The sequence below is a fragment of the Anopheles moucheti genome, chromosome 2 (assembly GCF_943734755.1).
Source record: "Anopheles moucheti chromosome 2, idAnoMoucSN_F20_07, whole genome shotgun sequence".
In the NCBI taxonomy this organism is placed as follows: Eukaryota; Metazoa; Arthropoda; class Insecta; order Diptera; family Culicidae; genus Anopheles; species Anopheles moucheti.
The window spans coordinates 11,588,567-11,616,250 of NC_069140.1; the positions used below are offsets into that span (position 1 = coordinate 11,588,567).

Genomic DNA, 27,684 nt, shown 5'->3' on the forward strand with positions numbered 1-27,684 from the left:
GGAGAAATGTCATTTGCTTGCCATTTTGCACCCCGGGGAAAATACTCATTGAATTACACGATAAACAAACAATAGACAAATAAGTTGTTCGTTTCGGTTTTTTTTTTCCACAGATAACCCATCTAAAACAGCTTAAATAAAGCTAAGAATCCTTTTCATACGGCTCATTAGTAGCTTATTACCGCGCAAGTGAAACTTTCCACTTGTATTTAATGATAATGTATGGAAACTTTTTACATTATCGCTGGGATTATCGAAGTTCAAACATAAGCAATGAAGAAACAGATAACATTACAAGCAAATAAACGGTTTAATTTGTTAAATTGATGTATCATTCACGTGATAAAAGATAGGCTTTCTGATTAAACGCAGCTACTAATGGCGCAGAGGACCAGTTTCGTACGTATTCTATATCTATCATAATTTGTACGTACAATTCAGAAGCGGTTTTAAGTTACGGAACGAAATATATAGTATGGCGAGTCCAAAGTACTCGCTTTATAACTTTTCTATGCGCTTCACACAATACAAATATTTCGTTCTTGGAACGAAAGGAAAAGCGAACGCCACGCTTGTTTCGGTACATTAACATGACACTTTTCCCAGTGCCCACGCGTACGCACGCAGAAAAAGCACGTGTCATGTACGTAGCTAACGGACGGCAATTAACATTAAATGATAATTCGTTAAACAAATGGGCAGCAATGATGCGACAATCGCATCGCTCGCATTGTATACGATCTGTGGATTAATTATCCCCCTGCTTTTCCATTCGAGAATCGTCTTGCAAGATGCAAACATAAAAATGGCCACCCGTTGTCGACCGGAAGCATTCAAAATGTTTCACACGATCGTGCAGTGCGTTCTGTTTTTCGTTACCGTTTACTGCTACCGGCTATGGCAGAACCGTCGGACGCGGGTGTTGCTGGGCCGTTTGCCTGGCCCACCAAATTTTCCTCTCATCGGGTCGATGTATATCGTCCCCGGTAGGGATACATCCCGATATCTTACAACGTTGACCGATTTAACCGGCACGTATGGATCGCCGTGCTGCATCTGGCTCGGACCCGTACCGGTGGTGGCCGTTAGTACGGCTGACCATGCTCGAATAATTCTGACCTCACCAGCAACCTTGGAGAAAGCGAGCTTCTATCGCTTTACACCACTTCAGGGCATATTTTCCCTTCCGGCACACAAATGGCGCGCCCATCGGAAAATGATTCAGCCAAGCTTTAATCAGTCCATTTTGCGCAGCTTTATACCGCTGTTTGAGCAAAAGGCTGATACGATGGTGCGCGGACTATCCGAAATGGTGGAGAATGGTGAACCGTTTGATATCTATCGCTTTACCGCCCGTTGCACGCTGGATATGATTTTTGGTAAGTAACGTCTAAGAATTATGTCGAATTTCTGGTGTATGGTGTACTTTCTTTCCCTTTTAGCCACCACACTGGGAACTGATATGCACATTCAGGAAACTGCTGCCTGCGGCTATTTGGATGTACTTGAGGAGTAAGTGACTCATCTCATCTTCTGCCCCATTTGCCTTAGGCTTGAGTGTTCCTTTTGTTCTTTACCAGGTTATTCGAAATCGTGACCATCCGTGCGGTCAATATTTTCCTTCATCCTCAATGGCTGTACCGATGGACCTCCGTGTATCGCAAGGAAGTGAAAGCATTGGAAGAATTTTGCCGTCCATCGAAAGCTATTTTATACGAAAAACGAGCGCCTGGAATAGCGAACGAAAGTGGCAAACTGTTCGGTCTAGTTGATCAGCTGCAAAGTTCAACACTCGAAAACGAAGCCGTAGAGCACGAGCTTAACACAATTATCTTCGCTGGCAATGAGACAAGTGCCATGACCGTGGCCAACACTATCCTTTTGCTAGCGATGCATCCGGAAGTGCAGGAAAAACTTTACGAGGAGCTGCGAGTCCAGTGTGGACCCGTGGTGGAAAACATTCGCTACGAAACTCTGAACCGTCTCACATACATGGAGATGGTACTGAAGGAGTCGTTGCGTTTGCTACCAATTGCAGCCGTCATTGGACGAAGAACGTCCCAGGAACTCGATCTGGGTGAGTATCGTCTGCCAGCCGATATCGATATCATAATCAACATATTCGACATTCATCGCAATCCTGCGTATTGGGGCCATGATGCCGACCGCTTTCGACCGGAACGGTTCGAAGGGCTCCAGTATGATCGATTTGCACTGCTGTCGTTCAGTGCTGGATCGAGGAATTGTATCGGTTTGCGGTATGCTTGGCTTTCGATGAAGACTATGCTGCTGAAGGTACTCAGCCGGTATCGAATTGAAACAGATCTCAGGTTGGAAGATTTATCCACAAAAATGGCTCTTACGATGAAGATTACCAACGGACATATGGTGCGTCTAAAACGGAGACAATAAACACACTGGTGGCCAATGCGGAATGCGGATGTGCTGGTTTCTATTTTTCAACCTCTTCACTCAGGCTTTCAATTTTAGCTTTCACATCGTCCGGAATTTCCAGCTGCTTTAGGTTATCCTCCCCGATTTCTTCTTCCGTTCTGCGAAGTAAATTGATGAGCATTACAAACCAGCGATTTATCACGCAACGCTATACACTTACCTTATCAATATATCCACAACGTTCTCTACGGCGTTCAGTACAGACTTATCTCCCTCCGGGCGGCATTCAAATTTGTGCAACTCGCGCAAAATCTCGTACGTACCGTGCTCGCGCAAATACAATCTTCCGTTGCGCGTCGCACACAGCTGCGCTAATGATTCTACCAGCATCTTGCGCACATCTGGATCTTCCTCGCGCGTCTTATCCGGACCAAGGTATTGCAAATCCACCGGCAACTTATCGTTCGTCTCATCGTCCAGCTCCTCCGGTCCGGCGAGCGGCAACAAGATGAACGGCAGCACGTTCATTTCCTCGCTCAGCAGCCATTCGTGCACGGAGGAATCGAAGCAGACATTTTTAAGCAAACCGACAGCACCACCCCGACGCACAATGCTACCCTCGTGGTGAACGAAGGGCAGCAACCGTCTCAGCAGCCCCGTCACCTGATTACAGAACACATCGCGACCCGCCTTACTCTGCGACACGTTGCTAAACAATGGACCGAGGTAATTGAGATGGCACTTTTGCTTGTTGTAGTTAATGCGCGTGAAGCACGTGGTTAGCTTTTCCAAGGCAAACTCTATCGCTAGCAAACGGTTCAAGACCCGCTCGACGAGATGCTCGGGACGGGTGATATTGCACAGCACCATGCACCAGGCATCGCTTAGTTTGCAGCCTTCATCCAGTACCGCTTCGTACGCCATGGGTACCAATCGTTCGGAGAGCTAAAAGTATATCATCCGAATGTTGTTAGCCTTGTTTCGGAAGAAAGTTTTCTATGTTTCACAGTGAACATCCAGAATACCTTATCTACTACCACAGCAGCACCGGTCTCTTCTGCCGTGATGTTAACGAGACACAGAACGGCATCCTTCGCGACGGTTTCGTCCGTTGTTAAATCAAGCAGATTGTTCAGCAGTGTTTCATTTTTAACCAGCAGTTTAACGCCATCCACTGTGCCAGTGAGACCTGAAAGGAAAATCCGTCCGTTAGTACATCGCAACACAACACAAGACTTTACGCGATAAGCATACTTACCTAGCACGTGTGAGAGCGACACAACCCTTAGATCGAGACGTGCACTTTTTGATAAAAAAGGAACTATTTCGTCTAGTGCTTCCATTGTGTAGCAAATCAAGAAAAAAAGGACAGTAAAGTTGCGGTAAAATGAAAACCGGTCGGACGATTGCAAATTGTCCTTGAAATTTTGATTTGTTTTGATGGAGCACATGCGCGGTTTGTTTTGACGCAAGTGGCATTCAGTTGGCCTATTCGGATGACAGGTTGTGGAATAAATTTATTTAAATTTCACTTGATAATAACGTAGAAGCACGGTTTAACTGGAAAACTAAATGTTTATACAATTTTATCCGTTAACAATCGCACAATGGTTGTGGAAGTTTTAACGGTTATGGAAACTATTTGGTGATCTTTCACCATCGAAACGCGGAGATATACGATTTAATAAAAAAAATGAGCGTATCTGAATTAAATTGTAATAATTGCATGTTAAAGTGATAACAAATCACACAACAAAACATTCAAATGTAATCAAACGCATGCAAGACGACCACTGTACCGCGCTCGGTGCGCCATAAATTTCAAATTCATATTTTACGGACTAATTTCTATTATTCGAAATGGAATCAACATTGTTCCAAACCCACTCTTTTATTCGACAGATAAAAAAGATAAATTCGTACGATGGTCGAGCGCGCTTCTTTCGAGTATTGCGAAATTTGTTTGACTGTGTGGAATCAACATTGTTCCAAACCCACTCTTTTATTCGACAGATAAAAAAAGATAAACTTACTTCCATAATATCAGCGCTACAGCAGTTAGGCATCCTTGCGTTGCGCGTGCACCGGTTGAAATCGATCACCGATGGCATGCCATATTTCACCGGGAAGTCGCTGATGTTCTTGTACCAGCTCGGCAATGGCAGCGCCTACCTTCTCCTGCAGTGCGACCGGGCTCAGCGAACCATCGTACGGTATCGGTTTACCGAGCACTGTGCGCAACTTCACAGGAAACCCACCATAAATGGGCAGGACGGGAATTTTCAGCACGTTATAGATGCGCACAAACAACCATCTGGCCACCGACACGGTACGGAAGCATTCGCGTATATTGACCGTGAACATGGGAATGATGGGCTGAAAACAAGATGATGTACGTATGATCGCCGTTCGCGTTGGAATGTTTGGGCGTTACGCAAGCTTACCACCTGTGCTTCCAGCGCTACTCTCGCGAAACCGGTTCGGTTTTTCCATAGCACCTCGTACACGTTATCACCAAACTGGGCCTCGTACACACCGCCCGGTGCAATCGACAGCAGCTCACCGGCACGCAACGTTGCCACGCATGACTGCACCGAACCAGACGTGACCTTCATAACGCGCGAAACGAGCCGCCAGCCGGGAATGTGGTCCAGAAACCGATCGCCAACCGTGTGGATCAGACGGTTCCGTTTCAGCATCGTATCGGCCGTTAGATAGTACATATCGATGGGCAATGCACCGTGATAGTAGATCAACAGTGCGGGCCCCGTCTCGGGTAGGTTCTCCAGACCGATTACTTCATAGCCTAAAAAGAGGAAAGGAACGATGAACTTCAATGCTCGCTAAGAATAATCCCTAATAAAATACTACCATGAAACAGTCTGCTCTGAAGGTTCCAAACGAATGCCAACAGTCGACGAGCCGCGTTCCAGAATTCATCTTCATCGCCATTCCTCCAGAACTTCAACCTAAAACACAATATTACGCTCACTCTCCAATTCAAACCTCTTCCCAAACGGCCGGCACTTACCGGAGGAAATTGCAAAGATGTAAATACGGAATGGACGATAAAATCAATAACACATACAGCCACGGCAGTACAAACAGCACCAACAGGGGGAGCGATAAATTATGCATCCATCCGAACCAGTCCGGAACTGCAGCTGCAAATCAACGCGTTGGAAAGATGGTTATTAGTCTACCCAAGTTGCTGCCGGCACCGGAACACTTACCAATCAATGTGCTGCCCAGTCCGGTGGTGAAAATCGAGCTGCTTCCGTTGTCCATCCCCGGCACCAAATGTTGTGTCTGCGCAAGATGGTTCCGCGTCGCGATATGACCTACACCAATATGCGGCAACTGCAGCATGCAAAAATCGCTGGGGAGGGGGAGGGTTAAAGGTTATGTAGAATTCGCAGCAGACGAGACCCCGTACGCCGCACTCGGTTATCTAATGGACCTTTTGCACTCTGCGCGGGTTGGTTGGTCTTATCAACGGATTTCGTTTTGAACTGTGTGGTGTTCTGCGTTAAAGCGTGGTAGTCCAGTGGTCGTCAAACGGTTGGAGCAGGTGATTTTGTATGGCGAACCAGGGGGGCGGGAAATGCGGGCACTCAGTAATAAACTTAATCTGCTCTCCCTTTTTCCAATAGGGCTACAAGCGCTTGAAGTTAATCATTCTGCTCGTTTGAATTTATCATAGCTCTTGTTTAAAGAACTGTGAACTAGTCTGAACCAACCCGACCTTATAGTTGAACCACTGAGAACTGACTGATGCATGCCGAACAATTCTTACCTAGCAGTCGTGTTTTGGGACCATTAAAGCTTCTTTTGACTGTTTCTTATTTAACTGGCCCACACGTTGCTCCGTTTGTTGCTAGCTCTGCATTTTAAAACGAGTTACGTAGATTATTGGTACCTTCTTCTTCCTAATCTGCCGCTGCGCTCTGTCCAATGCGTCAAAGATATGCAGGCGGAGTAAAATCGATATCAGCGCATGTATCACATGCGGGCAGTCGAAGTGCATATGCACCTGTTGATCCGATGTGTTATCTGTGAAATAAGGCAGAAATAAAATGATAACATTAGCAAAAAAAAGTTGTGAGATGTTTGTTTTTAAACATGAATTGTTCGGTTAAGCAGTAGGTTAGCTGAGTAAGTCGCCCTCCTTTCAGTACCTGGTGGACCGTAGTAAACGAACCAATCGACCTACCACAGTCTTTCAGCGTTGTTTCATCTTCGTGTACGAAGGGGAACTTGTAGTGCAGTCCGTCCCTACCGACCGTTAATCTAATTTGCAACGATGAGCGTTTGTTTGCTACGCCAAAAACCTTATTCGGGGTGCGTAATACGTTCATGCATTAGCGTCACACGACTAGCAGAAGATTCAATTGGCAGCGTGCCATGGCGCTGAGTGATGATGAAATATCGGTGTTGTCCAAATGGTGGTTCACTACTTTCGGAGGCAACTATGACAAACAATGGCATATGTAAAACCGAGCGGCTTCAATCTCATCCGTAATTTACACATCTATTAAGTACAGATATATTAAATACATCCGGGTTGTTCGCTTAAGTGTTTTAGCGCTTTGCAACGTACAGCAACACGGTAGCACCTACCACTAGAAACGGGGTAAAACATTTAACCATAAATGGAAAGGAAACATCAACCGGTGAATGTTCACAAACGGGACACGGTTTCATTTAGCTTTCTTCTTTCTGGTGATGAAACGATCCAACAGTGCGTCAAATATGCTGCCCGGGATGCGCTGATGCTTGTTGATAAGCTCCTCGATCGCAAACGCGACCTTCTCCTGGAGATCCTCGGGCGTTAGCGATGGATCGAACGGTATCGGTGCGCCGAGATGCGTGCGAAACTTGACCGGAAAGCCACCGTAGATTGGTCGCACCGGGAACCGCACCACGTTGTACAGCCGGATGAACAGTCGCTTCGCTAGACCGACGGAGCGGAAGCCTTCGCGAAGATTTTCGGTAAACATAGGAATGATGGGCTGCGCGAGAGCGAAAGATTATTCTTCATTAAGCGAACTAAACGAAAGCGTTCCCCCCCCCCGCGCGCTACCTACCGCTTTCGACTCGATCGCCACCTTGGCGAAGCCTACCCGTTGCCGCCAGAGCAGTTCATAGTTGCTATCGCCAAACTGTGCCTCGTACACACCGCCGGGTGCAATCGAAAGCATGTTACCGTCGCGCAGTACGCTCGCACACGATTGTACCGTGCCGGGACTGATCTTCATGACGCGTGCTAGCAGCTTCCAGCCGGGCACTTTGTTCAGAAAGCGATCACCGACAGTATATATCAGCCGTTGTCTCTTCAGGTAGACGCGCGCAGTGAAGTAGTACATATCGATCGGGATCGCACCGTGGTAGTAGATGATGAGTGCGGGGCCTGAATCGGGAAGGTTCTCCAACCCGCAAACCTCGTAACCTGTCAGTACGGCAAACAGAAATACGGTTGAACAATTGTGCTGTACGGTAGGTTTAGAGTTTCGCACCATGAAATATCCATCCGTGGGCATCCCACACAACGGCGACGAGTGTTCGGGCAACGTCCCAGAAGTCAAAATCACCCTCATTATAAACCTGCAATATAAAGCGGCTGTTCCGAGCAGAAAAGAGGAAACATTACTTATACTCGTGAGGGAGTTTTGGCCACGTATCACATTACCTGTGCAGCTTGTAAATGTAGAGAAATGATATGGTACAGTAAATTAACAGCACAAATGCGCAAGGCAGTAGGAATGTAACCAGCACCGGTGTAAGCAACCGATACAACCATATCGAATAGTCCAAGTCTATGTATTGTCCTGAGGGATAGGGGGATGGGAAACGTTTTAAACGGTTGGCATCTGGGTGGCGAAAGTCGTGTATTGTTGTCTTACCAATATACGCGAAAAAAGTGGAATTGCCTACAGTCTCATTGCTCAATGGTATCAAATCGTCCGCCGAGCTCATCTTGCAAACAGTAAAGCTAGTCTTACGTACTGAGTCCGCGATAGCAGCGGCACGTACACGTTCTGGATGCGTCAGTCAGGCCAGGCTCACTGCAAACTACAAACGAAACGGTACTACATTAATGGATAGTGTTTTTAAGGCCAATGCTAATTAACCTGACCACTGATGGCCACGACGTTTTGCGACGTTGTGACTGAAGCATACTTACCTACTTTAGCCGCACAGAAGCACACCGCTGGTAGAACACTTTCACGCAGGTCAAGCAATGGGTTGGCAGTCACGGAATATCGCACCGAACGGCGCCTGTGGTGGTTGTGCATTTAGGAAGCAAATGTCGCCAGGAATGTCGCACAAAGCCTTGTCGGTTCCAGAACTTTTCTTTCTTATCGGCGGTCACAAGGGAAGACGATGATGACGACACAGATCAGCAGCAACACGCCGCGCATTGTGTTTTTGCTTTCAGATGCTGCAGAAATAAAGCACTGGTGCAGCACGGGAAACACACTTTGTGTTCCTTTCTTTGTGGGACGCACGTATCGTTCAACAGACTGCTGGCGTTTGTATACACAGCGGGGCCACAACCTTGTGGCTTCCGTTTTCTCCTAATTACGAATCAATCGCGTCAATATTGTGAATGACACATCAAAATAAAGAAAAACGCACGACAAACCAACCCCCTTGCACGCACCCTTCAGCAAAATGTGTTGTTTTGTTTACGCCCTACACCCGTTTGACAGCTGATCGTTACCGGTGTGTGAGTGTGGGATCTGAGCCGACATTCGCGCACGACAATGTGTGTGTGTGTCTCGTCTGCACAACATTTCCGAAACGTCAAACGTTAAACCGCGACCAGTAGGCGCTTTCGTTTTCCGCAAAATTTCTCTCTCTTTATGAATGGGGATGTACTTTCTATTTTGTTTCGCATTTTCAAGAGGAAATAATTTATTCGTTCTTCTTCTGTCCCGCACAACTATGGAGGTTTGTGAGTCTTTTGAGCAGAGTTATGAACCAAGTTTCTACACCCTTCAAATTATATGGAATAGACTAATTCATTGCCAGGCGTTGGGTTGGTTAGGTTACTGTGCAGATGAGTTTCGCTCTTGTACGGACAATTTATTCTTCTACTCGGCGGAAGATTTCATTGCAAAGATGTATTAACGTTTTGCCAACTCACTTGTTTCGCAAATTTTAATTCTCAGCCAGAGATTATGCAACAGTGAACATTCAGATAAAAACTATACATTCGTCAGTCGGATTTTTGTTTTAAATGAAAGGAGCTAGATAGGTTTGTGAACAGATAGCCCGTGGGGTGTGGATTCTCTGCACAAGTGGGAGATTTTGTTTCTTTGAACCGGAAAAAACAACATGATACGGAGAAGTAGAGGTTAAGACTGGTAGACAAATTAATTAATTTGCATTATGCGCTAACCGTTGCCGGGAACAATAGACGGACAACACCACCACGTTTTACGTCAGCTTCTTCGCCTTCTGGTAGAGCGTATCGACCACCTTGCCCATGTGCTGTATCGTTTCCAGTGCAGTCTCGTAAGTTTTGTCGACCGGCGTTTCCTCGAACACGATCAACACACCGATACCCTGATCCAGGATGCCGCTAAACTTCTTGTCCAGTATCATCTGTGAAAGCTTCTTCTCAACCTGGGCGATGGGCAGGGCAATCTGTTCCGCGATGAAGCTTACCTCGCATTGCGAGTACGGTTCGATAATGCGACACAGGTTCTGCTCGAGCATCGTATCGTACAGTGTGCCGAGATGTGCCTTCACGATCACATCATCCTCCAGTTCTTTCTTGTACTGCTTCAGCGCATCCTGAAAGTCGGCCAGCGAGCGTTTGTGCGATGCTTCCGCGACCGCCTTCATGGCGTCGATATCGCGTCCAGAGTATGTGATGGCCTACAACAGCAACAGAATTCCACTTACACTTACACGTTCTGAGCACACTTTAAACAGGGCTGGGCATTCACAACTTACCAATTTGCCACTGACGATTTGATTCACATCATCCGATTGGCCGAGCATGATCTTGCACAGCAGCATGTACTTCAGTGCGGTCAGTGCCTTGCTGCTCTGCACGGAATCGAATCCTTCGAACGCTTCGTAGAAGTACGAGAAGGCAGTTTTGAAATCACGCTCGTCGGCCGCATGTAGAATTCCCGATTGGAGATCGAGCGTGGCTTGCACCTTCGGCGCACAGTAGATTGCATTCGCTGTGGTACGCGCGGACGTGAGTGCAGCGCGGGCCTACAATGGAAAGACCATTTTCCGATAAGGCAATCATTTATTCCCTTTACAATTTGTATTAGGAATAGCATTCTACAACGCGTTCTTACCTTCGGTAAATTACTCAGCGCGTGATACGTTTTGCTCTCGAGCAGCTGTACCTCGACGAGCAGATTTTTGTCGTCCAGCTTCTTCAGTTCCTTTAGCAGCTGGCTGCCAAGATTAAGCGCTTCCGTGTACATGCCCGTGTCGAAGTAAAGCGCAATCAGTCGAGCCTCAAGCGACTGCCGGAGGAAGGTGCGCTTTTCCTGCTTCGCCCATTCGATGCATTCCTTACACAGCTGTACCTCTATGCCGGTTTCGGCTTCCAGGTCCAGGAACAGATCCACCAGCGAACGTACCAGTTTAGCTGCTTTCGCCTTGCTGAGAAAGCTCAGGAACGGACGGGTCACTTTGATCAGATCGGCCAGCTCCTTGGCCTTGCCTTCTTTCTTGTACGTTTCGCCCAGCTCGAGAATTTTCTGTTCCTTCTGTCGGATCTGTTCCTCATCGTTTTCGTCCACCTCGAGGTCGCGCGCAAAGATGGTCATATCCTGCCGATTCAGCGAGTGCGATTGGGCACGGTCGATCAGCATTGCGCCAGCCATCTCGATGCAACTGAGTGGGGTCTAGTAGTACTGAGCCTTGGTGTGTTCTATCGTTGCTGTGGTTGCCTCTATACTGTCCGGATGCCAACGCCTCTCGGTACACAGCAGTGTGATTCAGCGTTTTAAACGTTGTGTGGCTGAAAGTGTTCGATTCGGGATTTAATGTCGCTTTATTTCCAGCCAGCTAGCTTTGTCAGCGACAAAGGAGAGGAAGGAATGCGGAAAGCCGTGGGCGCGTGTGTGTGTGTGTTTGGTTCGAGGACAATGACGTTCAAAATCGCACAAGTCATCAGAACGCTACGCCGAAGCAGATGTCAACAAGTTCGGATTTTGTTCAATTTCCGGCACAAAACACACCACCTTTTGCTAGTTCCTTACGTTTGCCATTGCAGCAATCGTTTTACTCACCGAAAACAGAGCTTTTTGCACTTGTAAACTGATTATATTTCACGAAATTCACGCAACAATTACACGAAACGTTCCTGGGTGATGGGTTTTCGATGAAGCGGTTTGACAGTACCATTTCTGTTCAGTCATGACAGTGACATTTCTCACCGCAATGCTGGCAGCTCTGGTCTGAGATTGCCAATCAACCGTTTCCGAAGCGTTTCAGGTTTGAGAAACTAAATTTAAAATGTTTTCACGAATATCGAACTAATATATAATAAAAACATAATATAACTCAAGTTTTAAGCCATAAATTAGGGAAATTTGGCTTTTGCAAACTGTTTAGAAGCGTAAATATGTTTTGTCGAGAATCTTCCAGAGTACCCTGATTGTCAGGTACAGTTTCAAACGTTTGCCGTGAAGCCAAACGTCTTCGGCTAGCGTCTTATGCGCGCTTCTTTTCCGCTGTTGTCAACGCATTCGTTCGCTGGCAGGCAGAAATTTAGAACGTGGGTAGCAAGAGAACCTTTCATAAAACCATTAAATACTGTGTAGTTGCTAATGTGAACAGGTAAATGTAGGCTAAAATTTTACGTTCTCATAGTCCTTAACAAGAGGAAAATATATAAAGCCCACGTATGTCTCTTATTTTTTGTCATTACAGCTCGAAACGGATCGCGTCGTAGTTGTTCGAAAACGTGTCGACCAAAGTGCAGTGAAAAAGTGTGTGCAAAAGGAAACTTATAGCCAAAAAAGCTAGAGAAACAATCCCCATTGGTGGTGAATAACCGAATATCGTGCAGAGTGATCAATTTTCGTTAGGTGAGCTATGATTGCTTTGATATTTGCTTCCGTGGTTTCTTGTGTTTTTTTTTTTTGCGCATCTAAGCCCTCCCCCTGGTGAATTTCGTCAACATGGCGGCGTTCACATGTCCAAAAATAGAATCACAAACCCTGAATCACAGCGGCTTATCTCATGCGTGCGTGTTGCACGATGCAACACATTCAGTGGCGGTTTTAATTTCTATGAATAATTCTTTGCTTTTCCTTCTACAGAGAATCGCCATTTTGAAAGCGGCAACCCAAAATACACACTTCTATTGTTCCTGGTACCGCCTGTGCGTGTCGTGTGTGTGTGTGTTTAGAAGTCGTTGCTACAATCAGAATCGCAAAGATGAATTCAGCCCTGAACAAATTACACTTTGTCAACACGACTGGTGTATCGTTGAATGACCGTTTCACATCGATGGCCAAACCATTTCTAGGATTTGGGATGTCTAAGACGATGATGGACGTACCCATGTCCCGCCCGAATCCAGTTCCCATAACGGATAGCAGCAATCGTCGGCTGATTGATAGCTGGGATCGTATGCATGCCCTGCACGCTTTGGCAAGAAATGTGAGCGCAAGCGTTTATAACGTAAAAAAAATGCTTTAGAACGTAATTCCCTAACATTGCAATTGCGTACTTTCAGGTTATCCAAGAAAGTCGTCCGGCCAGGCAGCGGCTGCAGCGCAATACATTGGCGCAGCAGGTGAAGCGTACGATGAATAGGCTGCCCGGCGGTGCTCGTCGTCTGCAGCGATCCAACAGTTTCACGGATATAGCAACGTAAGTGCTTTGGGATTCTTGTTATGCTATGGTAACATCCAAATGTTCATGTACCTTGAATATAGGTTAACATCATCTTCGTTCCGATTTATCGAATGTGATGTCATAATTCAAGGAAAAGCATTTCCACTGCCACGAATCAAAACAGCTAGTTTGATCTCTGTTTTGATGCAATGGCATCGTACAGCAATTAAAAAAACACAATGGGTGCGACTCTTCATCATGGTTGTCCTTGAATATAGGTTAACAGCAGATTTGAATCCATTCCCCAAATTTGGTGTCATAATTCAAGGAAGAATAAATTCTCCCTGCCACGACTCAGTTCATGGGCGTTTGCTGCTCGGTTTTGACGCAATGGTACGGAACACCAGTACTAATCGTACCCCCCAGTTGTCCTTGAGTACAGATTAACAAAATTTTCGAATACTTGTTTCGGAAATTTGTACCTGTACTGCAAGGAAAAATTAAACAAAAGACCACGGAAAAGCCAGAACCAAGCCGGTCATATGTTTGTTTTCTGGGACTTATGCTTCTTTACATGAACTCGACCCGTTAAATATTTCGTTATAAGTATTAAGAACGTAACAGCTGTTTCGTGTGAAACAATAACAGTCATTTTTTCTTTCTTTATCTGCAGAATGAATGCTGATCGCGTTGAACTGTTGCAGAGAGTGCGAGGTCGTACACCGACGATCAATTCCCGACTGGGTGCGGCCCGTAATGTAAGCCGTGGTCGCAGCATGTCACGTGGACGTAGTGCTTCCCGTAATCGCAGCTCATCCCGCGATCGACAGCCCTCGCTAAGTCGTTCGAACTCACAGACGAATCTACAGCGGGCCGGATCTCGAAACAACTTGACTCGCGCCGGTTCCCGTACCAACCTTGCTCGTGCTGGTTCCCGCACCAACCTTACTCGTGCCGGATCCCGGACCAACCTGGCTCGTGCCGGATCCCGGACCAACCTGGCTCGTGCCGGATCCCGGACCAACCTGGCTCGTGCCGGAAGCCGCAACGGACTAAACGCAACCCATAAAACCATCGCACCGAATGATGCTCGTCGTCGTATAAACCGCAACAATTTGATTGCCAATCGGTTGGGTACGGTTAATGGTGCGGTCGGCGCACGTGGCCGTAGCCGCAGCCGGAGCCGTGTTCGTGGAGCAGCACCAGCTGCACCTGTGCAGACCGGCGGAGCCCCGAATGGCCGGGCCCGATCGCGATCCCGTAAACGTGTCGGATCTAGAACGCGAGCCGGAAGCGTGAACAGTCGGCTCGGTGTGAATCGTACGAACGAGCCAACCGGCAATGTCGGTGGCCGGGCCAATGGAGGCCGAGTTACTAAGCGAAGCCGTAGCATCCGCCGCGGAGTGGCTAATGCATCAACCGTCGGTGCACGCGCCGGACGCCCGTTGAAGAGGTAATACCACGAGGATGAAATCGGAAACGCGCGGACAGCCATACATTGGGCCATCCCGGCGTGAGACACATGCTTTACAACACCCCATTGCGAGGACGGAAACAGTCTTCATACTCTTGAAAAGAGAAAAACAGCGAGAGATATAACAATACCCGGTGGTGCTGAACGATAATGGGGAGCGATATTTGTTCCACCACCCCAAACCACCTTCTCGAGGGTCAAAACAGAAGCAACCCGTAGATGGTTTGAAACCTCCTTTCCCAAAAAAACAGCAGTTACTTCTCTAAATGGGTTTTAGTGCGTATGTTCGTTAAAAGGCTTCTCAAAGCTTAATTTAAGCACCTTAATGTGGACGGCCTGTCACGCCTAATCAGGAGAAGAAGATGCGGCCAGTACGAGACTATATTACTTGAACCTGCCCCCAAGAATGAAGAAATTCAAAGGAAACCGGATGAATTCAGTCGGAAACCATCAGTGTACCCATTACCAACGATCTTCTCATTTTAGCTCCGGAATCGCGGAAAAGGATAGAAACCGGCATCTTCATCGTGTTGAATTGATGATTGCCATATAAGCGGTAGTACCGCTATCACCGGTTTGAGATTGACCTACGAAGCAACGCTGGTAATAGAGTGGCACACTCCTCGATTGCCTTTGTTTTGGTCGATTCGAAAGGGAATCAACAGCAAAAAGGCAGAGCATAATCGAGTATTTATCGCGCTTGCATGTCGTGCTCTGTCCCAGAGGGCACGTATTGTGGTCTCTAACTCACCGCGTTGATACGCTGTTGATAGCAGTTTCTCTTTCTGGCTGTGCAAAGGAGCTAATAGAACGCCAGCCGCCCTCCTGGAGTCCTTCCCGGTTGCTATAGGATCCTTTTGCGTATTTGAGAATAGGAGCTCTAGTGTTGAACACGCGGGCAGATTACTACTACCGTGTTACACCACAGCAACAACCACATCTCCTGACTCCTGCTCGGTGCGAATGGATGGCAAATCTAAACTTTCGTTTGTATGTGCTTCTGCTGCTCTGCGTAATTGCACTAGTGCGCACAATGTAAGACCATCATCATCATCATCATCCGCCGTGTGTGGTCAGCCACGACCACGAACGTGTGACGAGAAAGAGAAGGACATTTTCCAACTTGCTTCATGTTGCTGTGCATATTGGGCGGGCTAGAGCTATAGATGTGCATCGGAGCGGTGAAAGGAAACGCGTAAAAGATCGTAATCTTCTCCACTAGTGTGTCGTTGTTTGGTGAGCGGTTATTGGGATTTGGAAGTTGTTGCCGTACTGGTGAGATAACCTTAACGAAACTCATGTGGTTTAAACAAATTTCTGATTGAAGGTATTTGCTCGGGGGATGTTTGCCCGCGTTGCTATTGTTAAATGTATTTGTTTTCGTTCGAGATGTCGCATCTCATTTATGTCTGCTGCATCTTGCAAACTGTCCTGCAAAGGATCATCCCACCGAAAACGTGATGGTGTATGCAAGCAGATCGGTCTACCTCGTCGGACCATTGGAACTGGATCGTTCATACCCTACCCGTCTTCTTCGTAAAGCAACAGAAAATTGTACAACGACCACAACTATTTTCTTTGCAGAGAAGCGCCTAAACGCAAGGGAGCGGGTGGCAAAGCAGCGAAGGGTAAAGCAGCCAACAACGGTGGTGGCGCGAATGGAGGTGCAGGCGCTGCAGCATCCGGAAGACGCGGACGATCACGATCACGCCGTGCAAATTCGCGCGTTCGTGGACGCAGTGGTGAGTAATAAATAAGCAATTTGCATTCGCAGCGGGACAGTTAAAGTATAACTGCTTGTCGTAATTTGCTCTTTTGCAGCTTCGAAGAATCGTACCGGGCACGTAAACCAGCAGCCCAAGAGCCGCGCAGAGTTGGACAGCGAGCTGGATCAGTACATGGCAAACACGAAGTCGTCGCTGGACAAAGAAATGGACCAGTATATGAACGGTTTCGGTACGGGGCGCATGTGAAGCCAGCCCCTTCATCGATCGAGCCATAATACATTTACATATGCATCCAGTAAGGCCGCGTTTTTTAAACTAAACTCTGTAAACCTGGACTACTAGATGAATAGGACTCTCTCCTGTACTCTATACCTACGAGTCGGTATTATTACGTATCATTAAGCAAAAACAACCCTTTGCGGGACTCTGGAAAAGTTTTGCAACCCCGTATCGCCAGAAGGGCAATGCATCGTGACTTACGGCATAAGTTTGAAGTTAGTTTTATTTAATTATACACTCTACCAGTAACACTATACACATTATTAAACCGTGTATCATGTACAAAGGATTCTCACGTGTAGCTGTTAGCATTTCATGAATAAACAAAACAAAGAATTCACACTTCTTTTTTGAGTGAACGCAAAGGAGGCAGTGATTTTGTCACGGTGTTTGATGACAGTTAACGCGTTGTCCACCCCATTCGTTTGCGTTCGATTTCTGTACAATGCGTGACTTGCGCGGAAGCGCATCTGTTTTGTTTGACAGAGTTGTCAAAAGAGGGTAGGTCACGGAACAGGCGTATAGAGAGAGAGATGACATAAACAACAACAGTGAAACTGTCGCTGCCGGTAAACACCGTCCTTAGGGTGGAAAATAGATTAAAATTGTGCGTGAATTGAAAAGTGTACGGGAAAACGCGTTGTGTGTGTTAAACGTGTAGAAGATTAGGGAAAGTGTAATCGTAATGGCAACAGCAATGAATTCCGAGGCAGGCACCTTAGAGGTGAGTTTGTTTAGCCTTGTAAACGACGCACAGGTGGAATCACACAGAAAAAAACATAATTCCAACATGATAAAAAATTAGTTACATATACTAAAGGATGCTTCAAACAGTTACTTAACAAATTCTATCAAACTGGTTGCTGAGATGACTCCAATTTCAAGATCATTCAATTTAAAATAAGTTCTCATTGCTAATAGCTCCGTTAGCACTCCCACCCTGAAGCAAATTTCCGGTGTTGTTTATGTGCTTTCGTTACACTTAATCACTTTCAATGTCATAAAGCTGATAAGTACATGCTCGCAATTGATAATCATGGGTGTGCGCGCTTGTGTGTGGGAATTGTGATCGTAGCAGGCCAATGCTTGTGTCAAAACAACACAAACAGTTTAATGTACAATTTAATTCCCTACTAAGATCGCGCCAAAGTGTCGGCCCCCGTTTTTAAGGTGCAACAAATGCGCCGCATCCTTTCAAATGATTTAAGTGTACATCAGCCGGCAATGTGTTGCATGTGCTCTTTCCCACGTCGAAAGCAGCATCCGAAACGTTTCTTTATGGCGCCAATCATTAGCCAAAACGACTCCTGTACGTACCCGTATACCCGAAAGAGAAAAAAAAACGCATGATGATAAGACGGTTGGGAATTGATGGGCGGCTGATACGACGATGGCCAAAGTTTCACTTACACGGGAGCCACATCTATACACATATATCGTGATATTCTTGGGCTGTTACAATTTTATCATCACATAAAAGTTTCTAATACCTCTCTGCTTTAGGACGGTAATTCCATTACCGATTTGTTCGCTGTACCGTGGCTGCTGCTGCTGTCTTCCACCCTCCCATTCTGATGGTCTTAAAGGACAAAGGGCATAAAGTACAAGGGGACGGGGAAAGATTATTTCTGCTGGAACTTATGTGTGGTACTGGAAACCACGGTATGATAATGGGGGAGAGTCATGAGGGAAGCAAAAGTTGGAACTTTTGAAGCAACTTTTATGTGGGGTGCTACTCTGTATCGACCGAAGCAGGGGAAACATAATTAAATCTTCTCAAAGTCAATTTATGATTCATCGATGATGATCTATCGGAATGCATCGGAATGGAGCACGTTTTTCCGTTACTGTTTTCCAGGGAAGTTTGTGCGTGTGTTTGTTGGCATTAAACAACGGACGCATAATTCCGCAAGCCCCGGGGAGGTTACTTCCAGGGTAATAAAAACAAAACCGACCATCTTCCGGTATGGATGTTTTACATACAACTGTGCCGTGTGCTTCAAAGGCATGTGAGTGGATTTTTTTTATTTCGTACCAAACAACAATCTCCACAAGCTTAAGCTCTTTCCTTATTGAATTCCCTGCTCAGGCAACATCTAGCATACACACACACTGTGTCTTTCTTGGGGGCAAGTATGTTTTCTGCATGCACGTTCTTTGTTACCCATTGATGACGTACTTCCCTGGAAAAAGCTCCCTAAATCCATCCATCCCCTTCCACAGTGTAGATAGATCCAGGGAAGATTTAGTTCTCGGTTGTCCTGGCACCGGGTGTGCCCGGGTGTGGGGGGTTTAGTTTTACCGCACGCCAAATGGTTTTCGTATTGCGCAAGCGAGTGTCTGCGTGTGTCTATATGGTAAAACCGCAGAGACTTGAGGGTTTTTGTAAATCGCTTTCCATCCCACCACCACCCTCAACACACAAATATACAACGCGTTCGTGAGTGATGGTGCTTATCGCGAGAATTCAAACATGGAGCACCATATTTCCCTGCCCTACCTCGCACACGCACGTGCAGACATTCTACGGCTGGTACGAGATTGAAGGGTACTGAGGACTAATCTGCGGAACAAAAAGTGGAAAGGAACTCCTCTCCATAAGCGGAAGGCGGCGTGTCAACCGACTCGCTTCCGAGTGCCGTCAGCCGATGATGCGTGTGTAAACGTAGTTGAAAAGATTATGTTTGATCGCTCCAAAATAAAAAAAGGAAGAGGTCCTTCACCGAGACGACTAGCTGCATATAACACCCGTGTGCCGTGTGTGACACCTCGCGTCTCTTCGTCGGCGGTGAAATTCCAATGAGGGAAAGTTCTGTACCAACCCCAAACCAACTCACCTCCCTCTCCGTATATCCTTTCGAAGCTGCAAAAGAACCCCGAGCTCTCGGTTGTACAAAGTTTGCCCATGTTGATGGTTACAAAATCGCCCCGAACTCCCGATCGTACCGAACCCGTACGGTGTTGCGGGTACCAGGTGTCGAAAGGATATCATATTCCGCGGGTCGGTAAAAGCAAACGCGAATGGTGAGGTGAACAAACACCCCTTAAAAAAAGGGAAAACCTTCCTTTTAGCGGTATAAGCAATGGGCAGGCACGGCTCATACTGGCATGCGATTGTTTAGACGCCTGGCAGGCAGCAGTTTGGCATTTACCCAAACAGTAAGCTCCCTTTCGAATGAGCTTTTTCGACTTAATCACCCACAACGGCGGCAATGAGGCAATTTCACGAAGAACGAAGAAAGATGGATGAGTAGCAAATATGTCTGTGTGCGTCATAGCAAGCTTTCTCATACGTCTTCGGGAAGACGCAAAAAGAACTGCAACCACCAGCACCACCACCTGCCATAAAATCGTCTCCGGTGGGTGATGCACTAATGTGCGCGCGTAGCACTTCGTAGGAACTCCGAGATAACTCCATGCCAAAATGTGAACTGAAACTAAACCAGAGTTCTTTAGCGTGAATCCTTTGGACGGGTAAATGGAAATTTGCGGCATTAAGAGACTGTGCCCGTTACTGTGACTAAGCTTCGTGAGATTGTTTTACGTGGCTGTGGCGGTGGAAGTGTATGAACGCTAAAGAAGTAGCTTTAAAATTCGTATGGTTTGGTGTATGACAATGTTAACGCTGGAACGGAATGAATTTGAACGCCAAGCAGGCTGTGTCATATCGCATTCTAGTCGACATCTAGGCGGCTTCCCAGGTTTTCGTTGCTTGGGACAGATTTCGGATGGATTTTCTGCAATGTGATGTAGAATTCCCTGGAATTGTAACGTGAGTGGAGTCTTCTTGAGCAAGAAACCGAGGAAATGGCTAGTGAAAAGACACACAGAGTAGCAGTTAGCCTAATATCTTGGATTCTCACCTCATGCACCTCAGCCAGGTTGGCAGTGACTTACAATGGCTACTTTGATATCAAATATCGGGACGTTTGAAGATGACAATCTTCTTCTACATTATCGGTACAACAACCTCAGGAGGTCTAAGCATGCCATTTCTGGCTTTCTTTGGCTTTATTTTCCCCAATCCGGATATAGTCCGGATGGGATTTTGGACCGGTCCGGCGCAATGAAAATGTTTGTGAGGTTGACAATATTCTAGGTGAAATTTTTATGAGACAGTTTCGCTGTTACAGGTGTTATATAGCTCAGGATCTCCACTGCAAACAGTGAGAAAATTGTGAAAATGTCCAGCATATCCTTATAAACTGTAATTAAACTTCTGTGAAACATCAACCCCAGGACATCCCATTCCTAATTACTATGCATACATCCAATTTCACAACGCGTGTCATGGGAAAATTCAGATTAAAGCAACGTGTGGCAATGCAGTGGTTCTCAGCTTTATCACAATGAATCGGTAGTGCGTTTTTTTCTAGTGAACGATTTTACTCACTAAAACGATGAAGTGCGTGAGTGAACGGTTCTCGTTCATTTTGCCCACTTTTCGCTCACTTTCGATAGGGACATTACAGCTAAAGTTATTTAAAGATTACACCATGTTTTTTCTATGGAAATTTACCGCATAAAATGAGAAAGGACTAAACGAGTTCTCTCAATGCATTCTGCTTCTTCTTGTGTGACGTCATTGCTCAATAATCCTGAGGAAAAGCCGAACAATTTCCATACGATTTGACAGTAAGCCTGCCACGAAGAAGGACTGCAATTTCGATATGTTCTGTATCTGCCTATCACGTTTAAAGCCCAGGCTGCAAGAGTTCACTTTGTCATTGTCATGTATGGCATTTGGGAGACATGAGTCGTTGACAATGAGCGATAATTAGAAACGGACTCTAGGAGGCCGTGCTTTTCACTTTGGTATTACGCGTATCGAAGTAACCTTCAGTTTTGTAAGTTGCATGAAATAAAGTAGTTGGCATAAGAGAAAACACAACATTTTGGTGTCAGAAGTGGGATTTCTTCGAAAAATACAGTGAAAAGGAAGTGAGAATCATAATGGCCCAGCTAGATCAAGCAGCCATGGCACAGTTTTCCATAATGATCGCGGAAGCTCTAAAGTCCGCCCTGGGCACCGCCAACGGACCGGCAAATCGAGACAACGCTGCTCATACGCCGAAATTGCCAACATTCTCACACCCACCGTTTATTGCAGCTGATGGATATACAGTAGAAGACTACTTCAACCGATTTGAATGGGGTCTTAAACTCAGCAACATTCCCGTCAGCAAGTATGCCGACTACGCTCGTGTACATATGGGAACCGAACTGAACAACGCTTTCAAGTTTCTCGTTACCCCAAGACAACCGGAAGAAATCTCATATGCAGAGCTGCGGACGACGCTTCAAAACCACGTCGATAGTAAGAAAAACAAATTTGTCGAAAGTGTAAAGTTCCGGAATATTCTTCAGCAAAAGGGCGAAACAATCTCGCAATTCGTCCTTCGACTCAAACAAGGCGCAGCCTACTGTGAGTATGACGATTTTCTCGACCGAATGTTGATTGAACAAATGCTACACGGAATGGAAGCACGCGATATTTGTGACGAAGTCATCGCTAAAAATCCGGATAGATTCCAAGAAGCTTTGGATATTGCTCTAACGCTTGAAACAACGCGCAACACGGTTCGGGATATCTCCACAGCAACAACGATAACACCAAGCGAAGGTACAAATAAGCTAGGTTACGAAAAACCTCACACAAAAAGGAAACAACCGTTCCGTCAAGCAGGACATCCTAAGCCCAAGTCACTAGCTACGCATGCTAAATATGCATCTGAAAAGCAATTCCCTAGATCAAAAACAGTAAGTAATAACAACTCAGCAATTACGTCCTGCAATGGTTGTGGTGGGCCACACCATAGAAGTTCTTGTCGTTTCCGCAACGCTATATGTCGGACGTGCAACAAAAAGGGTCACCTTTCGCAGGTCTGCCGTTCAGGAATCTCACCGCGCGAACATAATAAGATCGATCAAATCCCTGCTTATAATATCGATTCAGTACAGGTCATCAATACAGTGCAAAATACTGCACCTAGCGCCAAAATAATGATCAACATAAGAATAGACGGAAAAAATACCGAGATGGAATTAGACACGGGAGCCCCTTGCGGTATTATAGGTGAAACCACGTTAAAAGCAATGAAGGCACAATATTCTCTACTACCAACAGACAGACAATTCATCAGTTACACTGGTCATCGCATTAATTGTCTGGGTCGCTTGCCTGTGGACGTATCCGTTGGTTCTGTAACTCGAAGGAAACGCAACATTCGCAACAACGAAGGAGGAAATGTCATGTATGGCATTTGGGAGATATGAGTCGTTGACAATGAGCGACAATTAGAAACGGACTCTAGGAGGCCGTGCTTTTCGCTTTGGTATTACGCGTATCGAAGTAACCTTCAGTATTGTAAGTTGCATGAAATAAAGTAGTTGGCAGAAGAGAAAACACAACAGTCATCGACCTAATTATTTTCAACTATGAAGGTAATCGGTTCTAAGTTTCAGCTATATATCCTTCCATAAAAATCAGAGATTTGATCGGTTGTAAAAATGTACCAATTGATCTGTCAAATAAGCATCACATAGGATTGAAAAGATTTCTGTTTTAAAACCGTTACTCTGGGATCCTTGAGACGAGTGCTTTGATGAAAGAGTAATGGCTAGATGCGAGCCATTTGAGCTACTAGACAACGAAAATGTGAGATGGTTTAGTAGAAAAGATAGAATATCTCCTACTAATTAGTATATTGCATATTAACCTTCAGTCCGGTATGTATAACTTTTAACCTATGCAGTTCCGGTTTCACCTCAACACAGAGCGAAAAGAACCAAGTTGGTGGTGGATGCTAAGAAAATTGGCAATATCATCCCACTCGCCGATACCGATACGAGCTGGACGAATCAGTTGCTGTTTGAAGATGTACGATTGAGCCGGAAAACCAATGAATAAAGTTTTGTCTCCACCATCGCCACCTGCACTAATCCCGCTCGGGACGTGATCTTACATACACGCCTTCCTGCAATCACACCCCGCGAGTCATTCGGTCATTCATATTTAATAAACAGATACGACTCCAGCGCACTAAAGATAAATTAGTACGCTGCTTCGGTACGCGCTTCGGTGTTGGCAGTTTCTTGCCAGTCTGTTCAACTTAATTTGCTACTTGCCGAACAGAATGCTTACACACAAGACACAACCCGGGGCTGGGGAAGGACACAAAACGATGGGCAATAAGAAATCAGTAAGACGAACACTCGTCCCCTCCTCAGAAACTGTCTATCCCAGCAGTATTCGCTATTAATGTTCTGTTATGGTTTTAGGTTGCCGTTTCCCCCGGGGTTTGGTTTTGCCGGGGTAATGCCTCAACAGGGTTTTGCTGCTGTCGTACACTTCCTGGGCCCTCACACCCCCCCCCCCCCCCCATCCCCACAAAAAAAACCAAAACCATCTCACGATAAAGCCCCTAAATTGCTACAATTCATTTGCTACTTCTACTGGCTGGCTGGGTTTTGTGGGGCTGAATCCGTGCTGCTCGAGCCCGTAGCCCGTGGACACTGGCAGTGGGATTGACGCAACACGAAGCAGCAATCCGGCGGCATCCTCCATCCCCTGGCCAGCCATGTTTTTTCCCAACCCCGAACACGGAACGGATTGATTGAATAACATCAATCAATTAGCAGCGGGACGGACGACACTTTGACGAGAGAGACAGAGGGAGCGCGAGGACACCAGGGTACGGTCCTGCGTCGTTGTGCCGAAACGAAACGAATATCCAATATCAGGAACTCAGCTTGGCGCTCTTGTGTTCTTGTGCGGCAAATGGGCTAGTAGATTTGCGCTTACTTTCGTTTGAACCCTGCTCCACTCCACCCCCGGTGACGTTGCCTTTCCGGCTGACCGCGCATCCTTCTCGCATCCAAGTAGCGAGGAGGGCTAAGTGGATTTTGAAGACACTCTTAAGGGATTTGTTTTACTTCCCTCTCCCCCGTCCCTCCCTTTGGCAAGGGGGTAGTTTTCCCGTTCGTGTCCGTTTTCGGCTCCACCATCCATCAGGCAATTTGATTGAACCGAGATATATATACACGGCAGCGGCGATACAATGTTTTAGACCAATGGACAACGCCATCGATTGGGAAGCATTCTGGGTGAGCATGAGAGCAAGCTTTTGTTGGGTGGGTTACATTTTACTGCCAGGGAAACATTGTCGGATCGTGAAGTCCCCCCACCGTCGTGTTGTGCGTCATGGGCACGGATTTACTCGCGTGGCGCTATCGCATCAAGTTATCGTAATCGTGAATTTGCAACCATAAGACCTTCCCCACCACCATTCAAAACCCCGGGTGTGGCACACTCCGGTGGATGCAGGCGAATGTAAAAGTAATTTGTATTTTTATGAGCCATCGTAAAAGCTTCCAGCTTCTTCCACAATCTTTCGCAAAGGGAAGAAAGTCCACGGGATGAGCTTTTCGAGTGGGGGAGGGGGGGAGGGGGGGGGGGTGACCAAATTGAGGTATGAACATTTTTGGATGGAAATAATTCAAGTTGCTTCACATTAGCGCGCGGCGAGGGGTCGTTGATCATACTATCTTCTCATCAGTAATCCCGTGGCCCGTGGAGTTGGTTGTAGGGGGCCGCGTGTCGTCAAACTTTGGCAAAATGAAGCAGTGAATCAGACACGATACACAGTGTCCGCTTAAGACCGCCAGCAAGTACCCAACACGTGGTTCGCGCTCCTTGGAATTGAGCTTTCCGATTCCGATGTGTCTCTAAGGTGAAGGTGAATTCCCAGTTCTGGGTGGGAAAATCCTCAAAAATAAAAAAAATTAAACGATTGACAAAATACTCAATTTCCCCGGTGTGCTTTCACCACCAATCGTAACATTCCCCCCGTCCAAACCTTCTCTCGCATTGTTGGGCAAAATAATTAAGCAGTGCAGTGGCCATAAAAAGTTAATCAAACGATTGCTAATTTGTTTACCACTGGCGTATGTGTGTGTGTGTGTCAGCCATTTTTTTCCCTCTTTTTTGTTGTTGGGCCATAGGTTGGGCGCTTTGTTTGTTCTGCCGAATCGTCGAGTACCTTTCTCGCTTTTGCGGTGGTAGAAAATTTACGGTTATCCGGGGTTGTGTCACTTTAAGCTGGGCCGGCGCAACGGTGTGGGAGTGAGCGAAATTGTGGTTCATTTTTTAGGCGAGTCTGGGGGATTGTTCTCCAGCGGGCCGAGGAAACAAGAGGGGGAGGACAGTAAAGCGGTTACCAAGCGATTAAACCACACGAAAAAAGGAAGAGACCCCCCAGGCCGGGTCGGAAAGCTCCCACACCCACTTGGTACGGAGGAGGAGGAGGAGGAGGATGGTCCCAAGTATGGTTTCTCCTTGTGGATCAGAACCTTAGCAGTGCGCCATGCCGATGCCTGGTGTATGGGCCCCGTTGATCATTTCGATTGTTATTTGTTTTCGTCCTTCCACACACGTGGATCCTAAACCGATGGTGGAACACAGCCACACAGGACGACCGTATGGTGGGAATTCGAGAAAAAATCGTGATAATCATCAGCATAACGAAGCCACCGTTCTGTGCCCCCCCCCCCCCCCCCCCCACCCTCATCCTCACCGTCGGTTCTCATTCATTTGTTTGAATAAATATACATACCAACGGAGTTATCTTTTATGTTTTCGTTTCGGCCCGCGTACCAATGGGACGCATATACTCGTCTGCCGATCGCCATCGCGCGAGTGAGGACGCAAGCAAAACAACAAGGGCCGATAAAAAAGAAGGGCACCGAAAACACCGATAAAAGGATATATTTACAAAACAACAGGCAGCAAACGGAAACCAACCAACTCGGAATCCTCCCATCAGTGGTCAGTGGTGGGATTACGGGCGTGTGGCGCTGGCAAAGGGCGCGCTCTGGGTATAATTTACCTTTATAATTTATTCCATCAATTCGCGTGGGCTAATTTTGGAATGGGCCACCCCGAAAACGACAAAACAAAAAAAAGACCAAGCAAAAAAATTAACCAAAAGCACCCCTTCCGCCCTGTGCTGTGTAATGTTTGCGATTGAGTGTGTGTTTTTTTTTCTGCTCTTCCTTTTTGCGCAAGCGGCCATAGTAAAAGCGGAACAAGAATATTGACTAGCTGACGTTCAACATTGTCAGCAGCATCGATGTGTGTGTGTGTGTGTGTGGGTCATTAGTGATGATGAACGGGACCCCGTAAGTACGGGTCAATAGAGTCAATAAATTACTCCAGCAAGCACTTGGTCACATGGTCTGTAGCATTGTTATGCGTGTGTTGTTACTATAAGTAATTCACATCCATTGTTATGGTAATCTGTTGCCATTTAATACACAGCATCGTTCTATTTAGACGAAACATTGTACATCGATTTGGTGTTATAAATTACCAGTGGTTAGATTGTAATCGTCTGGAACGAGGAATTTTATTGGAAAGGATTAAAATTTTTATTATGTTTACAAGATTTATTTTCTGGTAAATACTCAACCGGAAATTCATCACGAAACATGGTAATCTGAAAACATCGAGGATCAGAGGATCTCCATGGTAATTTCAGCGATTAGACATGTTAGTTTTGTATGCGCCTAAAAGTATGCAATCACTTTCAGTTTTTTATGCGCCTAAAAGTATGCAATCATTATGTTTCGATACGTTTTTTTTATAGTTTATGGAGAATAATGCTTGAAGATACATTATGGACTAGTTTTTAAGTTATCTTCAATTAGTTGACAATGCTTCATCAAATCTAGACAAGCTTCAGTGCATGCATCAATTTCAGGGACTAGACATGTCAGTTTTGTATGCGCCTAAAAGTATGCAATCATTATGTTAGCATACGTTTTTATGGAGAATATGGAGAATAATGCTTGAAGATATATTATGAAGATCTCTAAGATTCCTTCGATCCCTGCAAGATCTATAAGGATTCCTCCTTGATAAATATTAGATTGTAAGCTTTTGAGTACCTTTTACGATTAGTAACGTTAATAGCAGTGATTTAAATC

The 27,684-nt window shown here is 46.1% G+C and overlaps 7 protein-coding genes across 7 annotated transcripts in view; 3 read left to right on the forward strand and 4 right to left on the reverse strand.

The window, feature by feature from the left end:
- The first annotated feature begins 722 nt into the window (after positions 1 to 722).
- LOC128302963 (cytochrome P450 4C1-like) lies at positions 723 to 2,412 on the forward strand. The gene is made up of 3 exons (XM_053039818.1): positions 723 to 1,379; positions 1,443 to 1,512; positions 1,581 to 2,412. The coding sequence occupies exons 1-3, from the start codon at positions 806 to 808 to the stop codon at positions 2,410 to 2,412; spliced, it is 1,476 nt and encodes a 491-aa protein (XP_052895778.1). The 5' UTR covers positions 723 to 805.
- On the reverse strand, positions 2,340 to 3,930 carry LOC128302975 (protein HGH1 homolog). The gene is made up of 4 exons (XM_053039829.1): positions 3,653 to 3,930; positions 3,420 to 3,583; positions 2,615 to 3,339; positions 2,340 to 2,552 (listed from the first exon to the last, which is right to left on the reverse strand). Exons 1-4 carry the CDS (start codon positions 3,843 to 3,845, stop codon positions 2,453 to 2,455), a joined length of 1,182 nt encoding a protein of 393 aa, XP_052895789.1. The 5' UTR covers positions 3,846 to 3,930; the 3' UTR covers positions 2,340 to 2,452.
- A 441-nt stretch (positions 3,931 to 4,371) lies between these two features.
- LOC128302986 (transmembrane protein 68-like) lies at positions 4,372 to 6,082 on the reverse strand. Its single transcript, XM_053039839.1, has 5 exons — positions 5,628 to 6,082; positions 5,426 to 5,558; positions 5,266 to 5,363; positions 4,839 to 5,200; positions 4,372 to 4,770 (listed from the first exon to the last, which is right to left on the reverse strand). Exons 1-5 carry the CDS (start codon positions 5,761 to 5,763, stop codon positions 4,453 to 4,455), a joined length of 1,047 nt encoding a protein of 348 aa, XP_052895799.1. The 5' UTR covers positions 5,764 to 6,082; the 3' UTR covers positions 4,372 to 4,452.
- An 818-nt stretch (positions 6,083 to 6,900) lies between these two features.
- LOC128299743 (transmembrane protein 68-like) lies at positions 6,901 to 9,042 on the reverse strand. The gene is made up of 6 exons (XM_053035789.1): positions 8,579 to 9,042; positions 8,298 to 8,466; positions 8,084 to 8,222; positions 7,911 to 8,014; positions 7,482 to 7,843; positions 6,901 to 7,406 (listed from the first exon to the last, which is right to left on the reverse strand). The coding sequence occupies exons 2-6, from the start codon at positions 8,368 to 8,370 to the stop codon at positions 7,095 to 7,097; spliced, it is 990 nt and encodes a 329-aa protein (XP_052891749.1). The 5' UTR covers positions 8,371 to 8,466; positions 8,579 to 9,042; the 3' UTR covers positions 6,901 to 7,094.
- Positions 9,043 to 9,268: 226 nt separating this feature from the next.
- LOC128299742 (26S proteasome non-ATPase regulatory subunit 11) lies at positions 9,269 to 11,766 on the reverse strand. Its single transcript, XM_053035788.1, has 4 exons — positions 11,664 to 11,766; positions 10,719 to 11,392; positions 10,360 to 10,629; positions 9,269 to 10,281 (listed from the first exon to the last, which is right to left on the reverse strand). Exons 2-4 carry the CDS (start codon positions 11,253 to 11,255, stop codon positions 9,838 to 9,840), a joined length of 1,251 nt encoding a protein of 416 aa, XP_052891748.1. The 5' UTR covers positions 11,256 to 11,392; positions 11,664 to 11,766; the 3' UTR covers positions 9,269 to 9,837.
- A 363-nt stretch (positions 11,767 to 12,129) lies between these two features.
- On the forward strand, positions 12,130 to 17,054 carry LOC128297401 (circumsporozoite protein-like). The gene is made up of 7 exons (XM_053033032.1): positions 12,130 to 12,213; positions 12,307 to 12,464; positions 12,699 to 13,041; positions 13,118 to 13,254; positions 13,892 to 14,671; positions 16,277 to 16,434; positions 16,514 to 17,054. Exons 3-7 carry the CDS (start codon positions 12,817 to 12,819, stop codon positions 16,663 to 16,665), a joined length of 1,452 nt encoding a protein of 483 aa, XP_052888992.1. The 5' UTR covers positions 12,130 to 12,213; positions 12,307 to 12,464; positions 12,699 to 12,816; the 3' UTR covers positions 16,666 to 17,054.
- A 207-nt stretch (positions 17,055 to 17,261) lies between these two features.
- LOC128297541 (uncharacterized) overlaps positions 17,262 to 27,684 on the forward strand; it is a 67,647-nt gene continuing 57,224 nt past the window's right edge. The window contains exon 1 of the mRNA XM_053033211.1: positions 17,262 to 17,422. Within this exon, the coding sequence (XP_052889171.1) occupies positions 17,384 to 17,422 (39 nt within the window). The 5' untranslated portion in view covers positions 17,262 to 17,383. The remainder of the gene's footprint in view (positions 17,423 to 27,684) is intronic.